Raw genomic sequence first — 17,543 nt, forward strand, 5'->3', positions numbered from 1 at the left:
CGGGTGTGTGGCTTGCGCGCGCGCGCGTGCGTGCGTTCCGGCGGTGCGCGCCGGGAGAGATGCTGAGGTAAAGTTCGGGAGAGAGGGAGAGATCCGTCAGCGCGAGGAGCCCGAGTGGCCGCCATTACTGAGCCCAGCGCGACGGCGGGCGCGGGGGAAGGGGGGAGGGTCGGGGCTACCGCTGCCGGCAGGCGGGCGGGTTACCGGGCAGCGCGAGCCGCGGGGCTCGGGCTTTCAGGGGCGTGTGGCGAGGGCGCGGGAGCGCGCCGGCAGCAGAGGCGAGCCGAGAGGAGTGGAGGAGGCGGCGGCGGCGAGCGCTCCCCAGGAATGTCGCTGCCGCCGCCACCACCGCGGCCGCTGCCGTTGAGGAGGCGACGGAGGAGACCGGCGTTGTTAGGTAGGACCTCCGAGAGCCGGCTGCGCGGGGCCTGCCGCTCCCCTCCCGCCAGGGACCCTCGGTCGCCGCCGCCGGTTGTAACCAGTTGAAGGGGCTGGGGCTGGGGCCGGGCGGCTGGGTCCTCGCAGGCCGGGCCGCGAGGATACGGTCGGCTGAAGGGCAGAGAGGCCGGAGAGGGGCCGCTTTCTCCACAGGTGACCGGGCCGGGGGCGGCAGAGGCCTGCTGGTAGCCGAGCTCGTGCCGGCCCCGCCAGGCGTCTTCTCTCCGCGCCACCTTCACTTGTCCGGGGCTTGGAGGGTGCGCGGGGAAGGAAGGTGGCGGGGTCGGCTGGCTGGGCTGCCGCTGTTAACGAGTTCCACCTGGAAGGGGGAGCGCGGTGGGCGCAGATCCGCAGAAACAGGACCTCGGCTGCAAACTTAACCGCCTTTCCGGAGGATCGGCCCTTTCACTTTTTTCTTATCTCCTCGACTCCTCCCTAGGTTCACCACCACATTCCCATCTGCTAAAGCTTGGGGTAAGGGAGTGAGAAGTTGCACTGCGCAACCCAAACACAGACTCCTTCCTGTCCTTTGACTGCTTACTGGGCCGGGGCTTTGATCCCGAGTTTTGGCTGGAATAACCTCTAAAATTTCCCTCGGTTCCCAGTAAAGAAAAGTATCGGGGTGGGGGTGGGGAGCAGCTCGGGAGCGCGCGTGCACTTATCCACACATAAATACACTCCCTCACACCCTCCCTCTCCAGCGTTATTGGAAATGCAAGTGAGGTGCAAGCTGAGGCTGAAGGGTGCTAGAAAGTAAGGACAAACTATTAGAACGACTAATAAAATTCCGAGAAAGTAGCAGGGAAGGAGTTCATACTTTTACAAAATATGATGGGAATCCAGTTTGGGCCAGTGCTTAGTAAATAATAAGTAAAATGTACTAAATCAAAACCAAGATAGTGAGATGAGTGAGTTTCCTCATCCATCTAACCTTAATGAGTGAGTTTCCTCATCCATCTAACCTTATATGTCATCAGTTTACAGTGTTTCTTTTGTGAAGGTAGAAACCAAGGACATTTTTATAAATGTTCAAGTATGAAACCATAAAATGCCTCTCTGTTTACTAGTGTTTGTGCGTGTTGCCTTCGGCAGGTGTGTGAGGTGGGGATTACCCTTTCTACTTAAATTCAAAACCAATATCCACTTTGAACAGGATGTTAGGAGTTGTTTACCAGCATGAGGAGACCACTCACTTCATGGAAGAGTTCTCTCAATCTCTAAGACAGTTCTTCCGGCATCCATTACATCCAGATGTGACTATTCCCGAAAAATACTTTGGTTTAAATACGGACTTCACCAAAATGTATTTGGAAATATTTTACTGTCGATTCCAGTTTTTTTTATGCTACTCCTTTTCAGAATTTTTACATACTAAGACTAATAGTATAAGGTAACTGCCGCTTCCAGAAAAATTTTGCCTTAATTTTAAATTTCTCATTTTGTACCTTTTATAAATCCTTTGTAATTAAACTATATTTTTCCTATCTATAGACTGTAGAGCAGAGGAAGAAAGTTGTAACTGTGGGTCACAAAAGCCTGATAAGGCATTGGAAGTGTATATAAATTGTGGATTTAAAGGTGAGGGATACGTGCTTACTAAGCTTAAAGAATTACAGCTATTAATCTGATTGACTTAAAGAAGAATCCAACAGTAAAGACAATTAGATAACTATTGATCTGGTTGTCTTCTTTAGCTACATTCTTTAACTCAGATCAGCATGCCTAATTTTACCACTTTTTGTACATTGATTATTAAGAGCACTGGGCTTGTTACTCGTGGATAGAAAAAATTCTGTCACAGAATTGAGCTTACTGTTTTTTTTTTAATCTTTGTCCATTTAAACTATATAGGTGATTAGATGTTTTCTTCTTATGTGCTAGACTTTGAACAGGATGTTGCATGGTGCTCTACCACCAAGCTACATCTCTAGTCTCTTTCAAAATTGATCCAGTATTTTAATTAATATCTTAATTCTCTTATATGGTATTTACATTGACTATTTTTGCCCTGTCTCTTTTATAGAAAGGCAGATTTAACACATTTTTTGGTGATAACATTTTTCACCTTGAAAGTTAAAGTTTTATATGGAATAAAATGCTATATTTACCTTTTGGGGAGTATTGGAAGTTATAGTTTAGCTTTGAATAATAGTTATGTACCTCCCCTCCTCCACACACACACACACACACACACACACACACACACACACACACACAGCTGTTGTAGAATTGAACCTGGCCCTTGAGCATACTAGGCAATCGCTCTTACATGTTGGTAGAACAAAAGTATGTTTCATGAATACAGTACTAAACTTTCCCACTGTATATTTGGATCCATAGTTATTTTCTTTGCAAATCAAGAAAGCACTGTGGTTGATTCATTCAAGAAGCATTCTGTAGTGTTATTTCATGTCTCTACTAATTATTAAGAACAAGAAAGAAATGTGTCTAAAAGAATACTGAAGAAATTTTAAGAAAGTCATATATCATCCATTTGGCAATTTCTGTAATGAGCCATTTAATGCAAAGTTTTGTTGATTTTATCAAACTAGGGGAAAATGTTAGTGTGTTGGGTTGGTGTACAATACTTATCTAGCATGTGTATACTACAGGACCCTTACATATTCCCAGTACTACAAACAAACTAGAATGAAACGTTAGAATTAAAACAAAAATCAGACGTAAGAATTTAAAATACATTCTTTAATTGAGTTTCAAGCCCTGCTCCTTAGATCCTAGGAGTCTTCTCCTAGATGCCATGAGACTTCCTCTGATAAGTCACCCTCTCCAAACCAAGGCAATTTCTGTTTTTAACCTATGAAAGTCTGCATTAAAAAGTATTAAAGTCTCTGATGTATTATTCATTAATTTGATTATTTTTATTTAGCACTTAATACCATACTATGGGGATAAAGAGATGGATTAGAGGTTAGACGGTAAGTTCAGACTTCAGTATGAGAGGTAGTAACTGTAACCGACTAAGTAGATAAAGGTAAAAAATCTTTCTCTCTCTCTCTCTCTCTCTCTCTCTCCCTCCCCACCCCTCGCCCCCCTCTTCCCCCTCTTCTTTTCTCCCTCCCCCCTCCCCCTCTTCCCTCCCCCTCCCCTCTCAGAAAACAGTTTGAGGTTTGTTGTTGTTTTATACCCCCTAGTGTTCTGTAAGCAATCTCCACTGGGCTGTGCTATAAAACAATAACTTTTCAACTTTTCCTTAGAATTAGAGATAGTACTTAGGAAAAGTTATGTGTAACTTATTTCATGGTTAAAATATGACTTAAGATTTGTCACTAAGATTTTTCTCAAGCTTTTTATCATGCAGAGTTAATCACAAACATTGGTTTTACTTTTCCCCTTAACTTCTGATTAATCTTATTATCCTTAGCAGATTTATTTTATTTAATATCTAAGCACTGTGAGCAGTACAAGAAAGTATGTATGAACTATAGCATTGACTCCTATCAGAGCTAATAGTTCTTTGTTTTAAAATTGAGACCCCACACCCAACATGCATGTCTGTATATTCTCATGTGCATGTAGGTACCCTTGGAGGCCAGAAGAGGGTATCCTGGAGCTAGAATGGTTGTGCACTTACTCCCAGCCTCTGCAAGAGGCTCTTAACTCTTGAGCCATGTCTCTATCCCTAGAACTTAGATATTGAGAGAGAATTTGAGACATGGAACAATGTATATATAGTTAAATGTGAGGCTAATACAGAACAGGTAAATTTGGCTATAGGATAGTACATTACTGATTTAACATTTGCTATAAAGGGCTGGAGATGGAGCTCTGCAGTAAGAGTGCTGACTACTACTCTTGAGGATCCAGGTTCTAGTCCAAGTACTCATGTGGAACTCTAACTCCAGTTCTAGGGGAACCTAATGACCTTTTATGGTCTCCATGGACATTGAATTCACACAGTACACAGACATAATATGCAGGCAAAGAACTTGTACACATGAAATAAGTAAAACAAAACAAAATACATACAATGTGATATAAAGAAATTTCTATAAAGGAGATACTTTTTGAAAGTAGTTAAGATAATGAGGGGGAGAAAAAAGATGTTGAAGTAGTAATGTCTATGGACCAAAAGTGTATGGGAAACTCTAAGCCAGATTGGCAAGTGAGAAGAAATGCAAGATAAAAGTCTAAAAACATCAGTTTTTACCTTATGAGTAAGTTGAAATATTAATACAAATGCAAGGGTAAATAAAGAGATAATGGAGAAATAAACTGTCTATTCTCACTGTATTGGACATTAAACAGCTCTGGAGAGATAGACTATAGTTCTTGGCTTCTGGTTTGGTGTGCTTTGTCCATTTTCTTGTTGAGTATGTCCTTTTACTGATGAAAAGCTCTGTGATTATTTTTATGTTTTCTATTTCAAAGCCAAGGTAACACTTTTTGAGTGCTAACCATTTAATGTAACTGGTGTGTGGGATTCTTCAGATAGTTCTAGGAATACTCAGTGGCCTTAAAATTTTCTGAACTTTATGTTCTTGTTACTCATCTTGATCTTACCTCATTTTATTACCAAGTTTTGTGTCTTTGGCGATAACACTAGAGACTCAGGTGATATCACCATCTGTTGCTAAAACTGATTAGCTTTTCATTGAGAAACACTGACTCATTTATTTCATATTAGACATACGTGCCAGTCACAAAGTTCTCTGTCTAGCATTGTTCTTTTAGTTCAGGTGCTTAGCATACAGTATTCACTTTTGTAGGCTTTGTGATGGGGTCACCACTTTCAGCCTTGTATTCTACTTTTAGCCTCTTCAGTTTTCTTTTACAAGCTCTACCTCCTGTTTGTTCTTTTATAGGATATATTTTAAATCTAAGCATATTCTTCTACTTTCCAATATGGTTGCTGTGCTCAATACACTCTCCATTAATCACACATCTGGAATGACTTATCTTTGGAAACCAAACCCTATCAAATATATTTTGTTCACAAAATTCTTCATCTCAGGACTGGAAAAGTGGCACAGTGGAGAAGAGAAGAACACTGGCTTCTCTTGTAGAGGACCTGGGTTTGATTCCCAGCACAGTACATGGCTGCTTACACCTGATTTTGGGGCTTCCACAGACACCAAGTACACGTGCAGTACACATATATACATGTAAGCAATACTTAAATACATAACATACAAAAAAATCATCTAATGTTTGTAAACTATGGCCTTTGACCATTTATTTCTCTATAATACCCTTTTATATTGTGAAATAGCTGTCAAAGTTGTCAGAATAATATTTTAAAATATATGAACAATATGAAATTCAAATATCTGTGTGTCTAATTTTATTGTAATATATCAAGATCATTTTGTTCTCAAGTCAAGTAATATAACAGACAATAGATAGTATATCCAACCCATTATAGAAAAAAGTTTTCCAAACCTTGGTCTAGTATAGCTCGTAACTTGTATTTCATTTATTTGAATTCATAACTGCATTTTTAAACTCCATGATAAATATCACATTGCTTTTATCTCTTTAGCTATGGTACTATAAAGATTAGTTGGGGTTGGTGGTGGTGTGGAGTTTTTGTTTTAAAGACAAATCTCATGTATACTAGGCTGGTTTCCAAGTTGCTGTTTAACCAAACAGCAAATTAACCTTGAATTTCTGATCTTCCTGCCTTTGCTTTCTGTGATTGTGTTATGATTACAGGCATAAATCATCATGTTTGTTTATTTTTCAGACTTACTAAGGCAGGCTCTTACTTTTAGTCCAGGCTGATCCAGAACTTACAATATAGACAATACTGGATGTGCCTTCTCCCTTATCTTCCCAGATGATGGACTCACAGGCATGGGTTACCTTGACCAGCAAAGTATTTATTTATTTATTTATTTATTTATTTATTTATTTATTTATTTATACAGGTGTGTGTATATATATGAATATATTTATAGTGTGGAAAATGCCTTTTTAGCCTCTTGATATCCTTTTTTAAATGTCCAATGTTTTAAAACTCCCTGTGATTATTTGACTTGCTCCTATTCCCATTTTTAAAAAGAAAGTTGTGGAACCTAGGACCTCTGAGATGGCTCAGTGTTTATAAGATGCTTGTTGTCAAGCCTGATGACCTGAGTTATCATGGTGTAAAAAGAACTGACGCCTGCAAGTTTTCTTCTGATCTATATATATACCTGTGGTGTATATGCCCACATACATACAAAATGAGTATAAGTTTAAAACATTGGAAAACCTTGCTTACAATAATTCATATAATGAAAATGATGGGTCCTTTTCTGTGTAGCTTTACAAATGTAGAAAGTAATTAAAAAGTATTCCCTCTCCCACTTCTTAGTTTTCAAAGAGGGTGAGCATATTCATAGTACTGTCTTCAGTGGCCTTCCTTACAGTGCCTTTAGATTTTCTAAGTCTCTGGCATAAGGTTCAGCAGGTAGTAGTGGCTAAACATAGGCATACAGGTAGGTCGTTCTCTTAAGTTGATAGAAATGACATGACCCTTGATACATTGATTTCCACTACTGAATAAGGAAATAGCCTAATATAAATTTGGGATAGCTTTCTCATATTCCCAAAGATGATGTGAAAGATGTAGATTAAGTAATAAGATCTGCAGTTACTCTGTTTGGAAATAGTTTAGCTGATTGAAAGATGACTTTCATCAATTATCCACCCCCAGCAATTTGAAATATCAAAAGATAGAAATGGATAAAAGAATTACTTTTATTGAATAGTGTTAGAAAATCCAGAGTTATTGCTTGGTCTACCTCTTAGAAATACTTTACTGCTTATCAGTCTATAGTGTATGTAAGTGATCAAACTATAGGGCTTAGGAAGATGCTGGGTGTTTCAGATTAGAAGATTTTAATTAGACTTTTTAGGTTTATAGCAGTATGTGGGTTTTTATTAGTTGTGCCAACAAATGTGGCATCAGGGTTATATAATGGTTTTAGAGTTGTGTGCACTGAACCCGGAGATTGATTCATTTATAACTTGCTAAAAATTAGTTTGTTCCCTGTGTGTAAGGTAATCTGGGAGCTAGGAGATTGGGTAAAAATAGAAAATTCTAGAATTTTCAGGTTAGTCACTACATAATTTTTAAAGATTTAAATAGTCTAATCTAAAGACCAATTCATAAAAGTGACTTTTTACAGCTACATTGCATCTAAAGATTGTGTGCTTTTGTGGCAGAAATCTTGGTTCAAAGGTTAAAATTTTAAAAATCAAAATGTTGTGATTGATTTTCATTATTACATTGTTGAATTACTTAGCTACCTTACATATGCTAAAATGTTACCTGTTTTTGCTTATAACATGGATAAATCTGTCATCAAGAATTAGCAAAATTAACAGGAATAATATTTCAGGTTTACACTAATTTTCTAATATGTAGTTTTTTTTTTCCTTAGGTTATTCTGGATACGTTTACTTTAGCTTATTGAATATAGGATGATCTTTGTGTTAGATCTGTCTTTGGGAATGTTTGATTACATAGGGGTATTTAAAATTGAGCAAGTAATTATAAAGTTATTTCTGTATATAATCGGGTCTTAGACTTTAATTTCCTATAATAAATACTGTGACTTGTAAAAAAGATACTTAAAGACAGTTATATTTAGAGCTATATTCCTTATTTTTCGATTTTTAAATTTATTTTTCATTTTATGTGTATAAGTGCTTTGCCTGCATGTTTGTATTTGTACCGTGTGCATGCATTGCTGTGGAGACCAGAAGAGGATGTTGGAACTCAGAATTAGGTGGCTGGTTGTAGGCTGCCATGTGGATACTGGGAGTGGAACTCAAATCTCCAAAAGAGCAGCAAGTATAGTGCTGAACCATCTTTCTAGTCCCTATGTCTCTCTCTTAAAAATTAGTTTTAACATTTATAAATAAAAATATATGCTTATTCTGGCTAAATACATTATTATGCATCATAATTTATTTTGATTCAAATACCTTCATTTTTGGAAAGTTTTCAGCTTAATACTTAGACTTGTAAGTTTGTTTTGTGAAGTACTTAGGCTTCTGGGTTATACTAGTGTGATGGACATAGATTTGTACCTTTTTGGCTCTTAAATCTGCAGTGAAATGGGAGAGGAGTAGAGTTAATGACATACAATACTTACGCTAATTATGCAGTAGCTTTGGAAATACGGGGGAAAATACAAAGACAGGAATGTGTTAAGCATGTTGTGTGCCTCAGTATCACTGAAACAGAATGAGACTTTGGGAAAGTAGCTCAGAGATGTATGAGAACATTGTAGTAAGTAGGCAGGTATTGTAGTGGCTTTTCCTTTTAGAAGTACTGGAAAGTTTAATAAGAACCTGGCTGATATCAAAAGGCCAGACAAAGGGAGCAAGAATTATGCAAGAAATTGCATAGAATGAAATTAGAATCATTTATCAAACATAATGGTGACTAGAATCCATGTTATAGTAGTAAAGATGTCAAGAACTGGTAAGTTTTGTGTCTGTGTGTGCTGTGTGTGTGGGTGCGTGTGCATGTGTCACATATACATACATATTTAAGGGTAGGGCTATTAGATTAATGTTTATAGATTTGTGTTTCTTAATGACAGTAGTTCTGTGTATATCGAATATGATGTGGCATTTTAGCACATATGATGAGTGGTTGGATCAGGGAAATTGGCATATCTCTATAGCCTTAGTCACTTTTTCATAATGGGAATGGTCAGAATCTTTTCTATTAGTTTGCTTTTTGATACTGTATACCAAAAATGATGATGTGGACCAAAACCAACTTGAAGAGAAGGATTTATTTGTCTATACATTCTAGCCCCTGGTCCATTATTCAGGAATTCAGAGCAGGAATTCAAGAGGAGCAGAGGCAAGAACCATGAAGGAAAACTTACAGGCTTATTTCCTCTGGCTTACTCAGCTACCTTTCTTATGTAGCTCATGCTCATTGGCCTAATAGAGGTAGTTCCTCAGTTGGGGTTCTTTCTTAGTTATGTCAAGCAAACAACCAAGATTAGCCATCACTAATTTACCTCTTGTTAACTTGACACACAAACACATTACTGTGAAAAATCTGTAACCCTTCCCTTTTTTGCTCCCTGGGTATTGTGCTAATATAATATTGCAATATAAAACATACTATGAATTTTAAAAGGTTATAAAGTCCAGGTTCTCTTTAAAAATTCAAAGTCAAATTCAATAGTCAAGAGTGACTATTGGTTCCTATAAAATCTAAAATAAATGATAGGGTTTTTTTTGTTTTTTGTTTTTTTTTTTAAGAAGAACTTGGGCACAGTTATAACAGTCAAATAAAAGCAAAACCAAAATTAACAAAAATCTCAGAGTCTTAACATCTGGGACTCATTCATGATCTTCTGGGCTACAAAGGGCGTGGAAAGCTCCAGAACTTGATTTCCACCATTCATAGCCCATGCAGCTTGTCTCTTAGTCTTAGGCTAAGTCCACTTATGCACCTGACTGGCTTTGGTAGTCACTCTGTGATCCTTGCATTTCCAATATGCTGGACTGTCTACTGTAACAAGCTGTACCTTCACCAATGACCTTCCCTGGCTTGCTTTTATACAGCCCATGCCCACCTGCCCGGGGATGGCACTGCCCACAGTAGTTAAGGCACTCCTTTCCAGGTGTGTCAAGTAGACAACCAAAATTAGCCTTTGTACCTCTGTACTAGTAATTTAAAATATTTGTTTTCAATTTGATTATTCTGCAGTGATGTAGAACATTAGAAGTTATTTCTACTGTCCAACTGTACTTCAGTGACTGTTATCCATCCTCTCTTCATTATTCCCTCTCCTCACACTTTTCTCAGGCTCCAGTCAATAGCATTCTAGTCTCTAAAAACATTGTAGGTTAAATTGAATTTCTAAGAATTTATTTTTCATTTTTCTAAATTTCTTGTGTAGCTTTTTAATTTGTAGAGAGCCACTTCATGTTATATTTAAAAGACAATGCAGAGTATGGCTGGCCTAGTAAATTTTTGAAAATTTAGTTCTTGGAAATGGGTTTATTTTTAAAAAGGTCTAGGAAAGTCTCACAAATATCTATATTATCATTAATTTCTATAAAGTTAATTGACACTCGACATAACTTTCTTAATATAAACCCTAAGCTTCTAAGATGAGCTTAAAGAATTGAGAGCCCTCATTTGGAGCTATTAAAAGCTAAATATCTAAAATTGATCCAAACCATGTAGCTTCATGGAGGCCATTACTACTAACACCACCATTATTACTATTTCTTGCTTTCATCATAAGTGAAAAAAAGTTGACTAAATGTTATGGGAATTTACTGTGTATAAAAGTAAAGTTTCATAAGAAAGGAACTATATGATTGTCCTAGTAACATATTACTACTGATCCTTTTTGAAAGAGAATTTCAAATGAATTTAAATAACATGTACATAGTAGAAAAGCAGGGTTTTGATCATACAATTTTTAGAGATTTTTGTTCTTCGCCCTTAAAAAATACCAAAATTGCTTTGGTTAATTATTAGACAAGTTGTTTACCACTAAGCTGCATGCATGCCTTAGCTCAAGTCTAAACTCTTAGTAAGTCATAATGACCAGAGTTACATTTATGAGTTACATTGTATCTGGATAAGAATATATAATAGATATTACTAAAGATGTGAGCATTTTGATAGAGATTAGGGTTTAGTGAAAAGTATTCAATAGTATTAACTCCTTTCTACCCTTTACCTTTCCTCCTTTTTTTTTCTTTCTCAATTTTGGGAGGATCGTATCTAATTTCACATAAGTATTGAAACCAAAAACAAACAACCAACAAACACTCCTAAAATCCTGGGGAAATATGTTTTGAGGAATTCTGTTATCTAAAGCCAGTTATTTTATGCTTTTTACATCATGAGGCTGGAGATACAGCTGTTTTAGAGTGCTTGCTTATAGAATGCTAGCACTAGGGAGCCCTTGATTCTACCCCTGACACAGTTAGTATAAAACAAAATTGAGTAAAAGCTAAAAGTTAGTTGATAAAGCAGTGCATTTTAGTTATTCTTAACAGTCTTACAGAAGGCAAGAAAATTAATGGAGTAGGAAAGATTAGTTATTTTCTCAAATCTGTAAAAAGGAATAATTAGAAGCAGAGCTCACATTTGTTTACTAGAGGCTTTAGGGAATTCATTTTAATGCTTGTGAGCCGTAAGGTTTATATATTTAACATTTATTGTTAGATTTACCTTAAAATTTGAGGTCATGTGCATTTATAAAGGTCAATTATAAATTGTTTATATGGTTTCTTTGCATATATGTAACATTATTAGAATTATTAGTTTACATAATACTTTGTTATTGACATTTTTACTTTGTATATTTCCACATGCATAACTCATGTTAGTTTTTATTTTTTTCCCTTTCTAGGAAGATGATCCCTATGATCTTGAAGAAGACCTTTCTTTGGCGATGAGGGAACTACAAAGAACCAAATATAATTCTGAAATTCAGGATCTGTATTTTGAGAAGGTTTTATTTTCAGAATGAAAAGTATATATGGTTACCTTTATGAATGTAAAGACATGAGAAAAGAGTTATGATGGCAAAGAACAAAGAGCCTCGACCCCCATCCTATACTGTCAGTGTGGTTGGACTCTCTGGGACTGAAAAAGACAAAGGAAACTGTGGAGTTGGAAAATCTTGTCTGTGCAATAGATTTGTTCGTTCAAAAGCAGATGAATATTATCCAGAGCATACTTCTGTGCTTAGCACCATTGACTTTGGAGGACGAGTAGTAAACAATGATCACTTTTTATACTGGGGTGACATAACACAAAATGGTGAAGATGGAGTAGAATGCAAAATTCATGTCATTGAACAAACAGAGTTCATTGATGATCAGACTTTCTTGCCTCATCGAAGTACAAATTTGCAACCATACATAAAACGTGCAGCTGCCTCTAAATTGCAGTCAGCAGAAAAACTGATGTACATTTGCACCGATCAGCTAGGCTTGGAGCAAGACTTTGAACAGAAGCAGATGCCTGAAGGGAAACTCAATGTAGATGGATTTTTATTGTGTATTGATGTGAGTCAAGGATGTAATAGGAAATTTGATGATCAACTTAAATTTGTGAATAACCTTTTTGTCCAGCTATCAAAATCCAAAAAGCCTGTGATAATAGCAGCAACTAAATGTGATGAATGTGTGGATCATTACCTTAGAGAAGTTCAAGCCTTTGCTTCAAACAAAAAGAACCTTCTAGTAGTGGAAACATCAGCACGATTTAATGTCAACATTGAGACATGTTTCACTGCTTTGGTACAAATGTTGGATAAAACTCGTGGCAAACCTAAAATTATTCCCTATCTGGATGCTTATAAAACACAGAGACAACTTATTTGTCACAGCAACGAACAAGTTTGAAAACTTGTACAGACTGTGAAGATTATCATGCAACTTGGAAAACTGTGTAGTAATGGGTAAAAACCATCCTGATTATGAAGAATATATCAACTTAGAGGGAACAAGAAAGGCCAGAAATACATTTTCAAAGCATATAGAGCAACTCAAACAGGAACATATAAGAAAAAGAAGAGAAGAATATATAAGTACCTTACCAAGGGCTTTTAATACTCTCTTGCCAGATCTAGAAGAGATTGAACATTTGAATTGGTTGGAAGCTTTGAAGTTAATGGAAAAGAGAGCAGATTTCCAGTTATGTTTTGTGGTGCTAGAAAAAACACCTTGGGATGAAACTGACCATATAGACAAAATTAATGATAGACGGATCCCATTCGACCTTCTGAGCACTTTAGAAGCAGAAAAGGTCTATCAAAACCATGTACAACATCTGATATCAGAGAAAAGAAGAATAGAAATGAAGGAGAAATTCAAGAAGACTTTAGAAAAAATTCAGTTCATTTCACCTGGGCAGCCGTGGGAGGAAGTTATGTGTTTTGTCATGGAAGATGAAGCATTCAAATACATCACTGAGGCTGATAGCAAAGAAGTATATGGTAGACATCAGCGAGAGATAGTAGAAAAAGCCAAAGAAGAGTTTCAGGAAATGCTTTTTGAGCATTCTGAACTTTTTTATGATTTAGATCTTAATGCAACACCAAGTTCTGATAAAATGAGTGAAATTCATACAGTTCTAAGTGAAGAACCTAGATATAAAGCTTTACAGAAACTTGCACCTGATAGAGAATCTCTTCTCCTTAAGCACATAGGATTTGTTTATCATCCCACTAAAGAAACATGCCTCAGTGGCCAATACTGTACAGACATTAAAGTGGAAAACTTACTTGCCAATAGTCTATTACATTCGGATCATAACCGCTCACGCTTGTATCATGATAGTACCAATATAGACAAAGTTAATCTTTTCATTTTAGGGAAAGATGGCCTTGCCCAGGAACTAGCAAATGAGATAAGGACTCAATCCACTGATGATGAGTATGCCTTAGATGGAAAAATTTATGAACTTGATCTTCGGCCTGTTGATGCCAAATCGCCTTACATTTTGAGTCAGCTATGGACTGCAGCCTTTAAACCTCATGGGTGCTTCTGTGTATTTAATTCCATCGAGTCACTGAGTTTTATTGGGGAATTTATTGGAAAAATAAGAACTGAAGCATCTCAGATCAGAAAAGATAAATATATGGCTAATCTTCCATTTACATTAATTCTTGCTAATCAGAGGGACTCCATTAGTAAAAATCTACCAATTCTCAGGCATCAAGGTCAACAGTTGGCCAATAAATTGCAGTGTCCTTTCGTCGACGTACCTGCTGGTACGTATCCTCGTAAATTCAATGAATCACAAATAAAGCAAGCTCTACGAGGAGTATTGGAATCAGTTAAACACAATTTAGATGTGGTGAGCCCAGTTCCTATCAATAAGGATGTGTCAGAAGCCGACTTGAGAATTGTCATGTGTGCCATGTGTGGCGATCCTTTTAGTGTGGATATTATTCTTTCACCTTTCCTTGACTCTCATTCTTGCAGTGCTGCTCAAGCTGGACAGAATAATTCATTAATGCTTGACAAAATTATTGGTGAAAAAAGGAGGCGAATACAGATCACAATATTGTCATACCACTCCTCAATTGGAGTAAGAAAAGATGAACTAGTTCATGGGTATATATTAGTTTATTCTGCAAAAAGGAAAGCATCAATGGGAATGCTTCGTGCATTTCTATCAGAAGTTCAAGATACCATTCCTGTACAACTGGTGGCAGTTACTGACAGTCAAGCTGATTTTTTTGAAAATGAAGCTATCAAGGAGTTAATGACTGAAGGAGAACACATTGCAACTGAGATAACTGCTAAATTTACAGCATTATATTCTTTATCTCAGTATCATAGGCAAACTGAGGTTTTTACTTTGTTTTTCAGTGACGTTCTAGAGAAAAAAAATATGATAGAAAATTCCTATTTGTCTGATAATACAAGGGAATCCACTCATCAAAGTGAAGATGTTTTTCTTCCGTCTCCAAGAGACTGCTTTCCCTACAACAACTACCCAGATTCAGATGATGACACAGAAGCACCACCTCCATATAGTCCAATTGGGGATGATGTACAGTTGCTTCCAACACCTAGTGACCGTTCCAGATACAGGTTAGATTTGGAAGGAAATGAGTATCCTGTTCATAGCACTCCAAATTGTCACGATCATGAGCGTAACCATAAAGTGCCTCCACCTATTAAACCTAAACCAGTCGTTCCTAAAACAAATGTGAAAAAACTGGATCCAAACTTATTAAAAACGATTGAAGCTGGTATTGGTAAAAATCCAAGAAAACAGACTTCCCGGGTGCCTTTGGCACATCCTGAAGATATGGATTCCTCAGATAACTATGCGGAACCCCTTGACACAATTTTTAAGCAGAAGGGCTATCCTGATGAGATTTATGTTGTCCCAGATGATAGTCAGAATCGAATTATTAAAATTCGAAACTCATTTGTAAATAACACTCAAGGAGATGAAGAAAATGGGTTTTCTGATAGAACCTCAAAAGGGCATGGGGAACGTAGGCCTTCAAAATACAAGTATAAGTCTAAAACTCTGTTTAGTAAAGCCAAGTCATACTATAGAAGAACACACTCAGATGCAAGTGATGATGAGGCTTTCCCTACTTCTAAAACAAAAAGAAAAGGAAGGCATCGTGGAAGTGAAGAAGATCCATTACTTTCTCCTGTTGAAACTTGGAAAGGTGGTATTGATAATCCTGCAATCACATCTGACCAGGAGGTAGATGATAAGAAGATAAAGAAGAAACCCCACAAAGTAAAAGAAGATAAAAAGGTAAGTTTATATTTATTAAAGTGCTCACTTTTACCTTAAAAGGAAAAATATATATTTAAGATAATAAGTTTTGGCATTAATAAGAACTTATAAGATCATTAAATAAATTTGGTATCTTTAGTTTTTTAAAATTCTAAAAAAAATGATAGGGACAGATTTGTTTTTCTTGTTTTAGTGCATTTTATTTCTTGATGCTTTATTTGGAATAGAGGGCTGAGTTTATATTCTTCAGCATGAAAATTATGAGTGGATGTTTATTTTGTCCTTTCTATTTTCAATAACTTAATTTAATCTAATGGTATCAGATTTGTATTTAATGCTTTCTACATCTTTTTTTCAGAGTAGTACTTTAGGAACTTCTATTACTATTTGACTTGATTTCACATAAGCCTTCATCAAGGATTTTATGGTTATTAAGATAATATTCAGTATATTTTTATTCCAGTGTATTGAATGTTACATCAGTTAAATTTTAGGTTTTAATAAATTATTAATGTGAAGTTCCTACAGTTGATTGGTATTTATCAGACCCAATTAAAGGTAGTTAGATTTTCAGTGCATAGTAAACTGCCCATTATAACATGGATAGACGTTTTAAAAGTTTAAGCTATGATATTTATTTTCCTAATTCTGTAGACAAAACATTTAAACTTTTTTTCATCTAGCCTAGACATGTAACATATATTCTTAGGACCTCATGACATATGAGGTAAACAGTATATCAGTTTATAACAGTAAATATCTCTGGCATCTTACAAATACAACCTTTTTATCATCAGTCTTGTCTACAGTTCTAAGATGGATTTTTTGTTTGTTTAGGTTTTGTTTTTGAAATAAAATCTTATGTCCCTCAGGTTAGTCTTGAACTGTGTACTCAAGGCTGGCTTCGAACTTGTGCTGCTGTCTCAGCTTTCTGAAATTACAGGAGTATACCCCTTCAAACTTACATAAATGTCAAGCATCTGTAACAGTGGTTCTCAACCTTCCTAATGCTAAAACATATAGTTCCTCATGTTGTGCTGATCCCCCCACCCCCAACCGTAAAATTATTTTGTTGCTACTTCATAACTGTAATTTTGCTATTGTTATGAATTGTAATGTAAATGTTTGATATGCAAGATACCTGCTATGCAACCCCTGTGAAAGGCTCACTGGACCCCTAAAGGGGTTGCAACCCTCAGATTGAGAACTACTAATCTATATATATAGTCTTTCCACTTCAGTATTGCCTTTATTATATGAGTTTATTTTTCTGTTTTGGTTCACAGATCTTAATTGTTTTGCTATCTTAGAGGGGGAGGGGGAAGATGACCCGCTCTCTTTTTTGACATAGGGTCTCTTAACTGAACTTGGAACTCACCAATTGACTAGGCTGGTTAGCCAGTGAGCTTCAGGGATAATACATACTCACTATATTGGCCAGCTTTTATGCTAATCAGAATTCAAGTCTGTGGGCTTATGCAATAGGCATTTTACCAACTGGTCCAACTCTCCATTCTCTAGTATAACTTCCACTGAAATAGTAGTTGCAGGAATAGTAAAAGTTGCTGTACTCCAAGGTTCGTCAGATTTTCTGGTTGTTTACATCCCATCTTGCTTGGGCATGAAATATGGCTATGTTTGTTTGCTTGTTTAAGTATTTGGAGGTTAAACTGAAGGTACTGGAATCTTTTCTCTTAAGTGCTTCATTATGTATTCCCTATACAAAATTATCTCTAATAACAGTGGTGTTTGAGTGTTTTTGTTTTCCATCTGGCAAATTGATTAAAACTGGCTGGTTAGTTTTCCAAGGTTTTCATTTTGACAGCACAGTGAATGAGTCATTTTTTTAAATGAAAGTTGGTTCTAGGCATATTCTTAAGGA

The 17,543-nt window shown here is 36.7% G+C and overlaps 1 protein-coding gene across 1 annotated transcript in view; it reads left to right on the plus strand.

Annotated features, from left to right (window-relative positions):
* Positions 1-290: 290 nt before the first annotated feature.
* Arhgap5 (Rho GTPase activating protein 5) overlaps positions 291-17,543 on the plus strand; it is a 59,677-nt gene continuing 42,424 nt past the window's right edge. The window contains exons 1-2 of the mRNA XM_032907723.1: positions 291-397; positions 11,793-15,679. Coding sequence (XP_032763614.1) covers positions 12,845-15,679 — 2,835 coding nt within the window. The 5' untranslated portion in view covers positions 291-397; positions 11,793-12,844. The remainder of the gene's footprint in view (positions 398-11,792; positions 15,680-17,543) is intronic.

Source organism: Rattus rattus, chromosome 7, assembly GCF_011064425.1.
Source record: "Rattus rattus isolate New Zealand chromosome 7, Rrattus_CSIRO_v1, whole genome shotgun sequence".
NCBI classification, from domain to species: domain Eukaryota; kingdom Metazoa; phylum Chordata; class Mammalia; order Rodentia; family Muridae; genus Rattus; species Rattus rattus.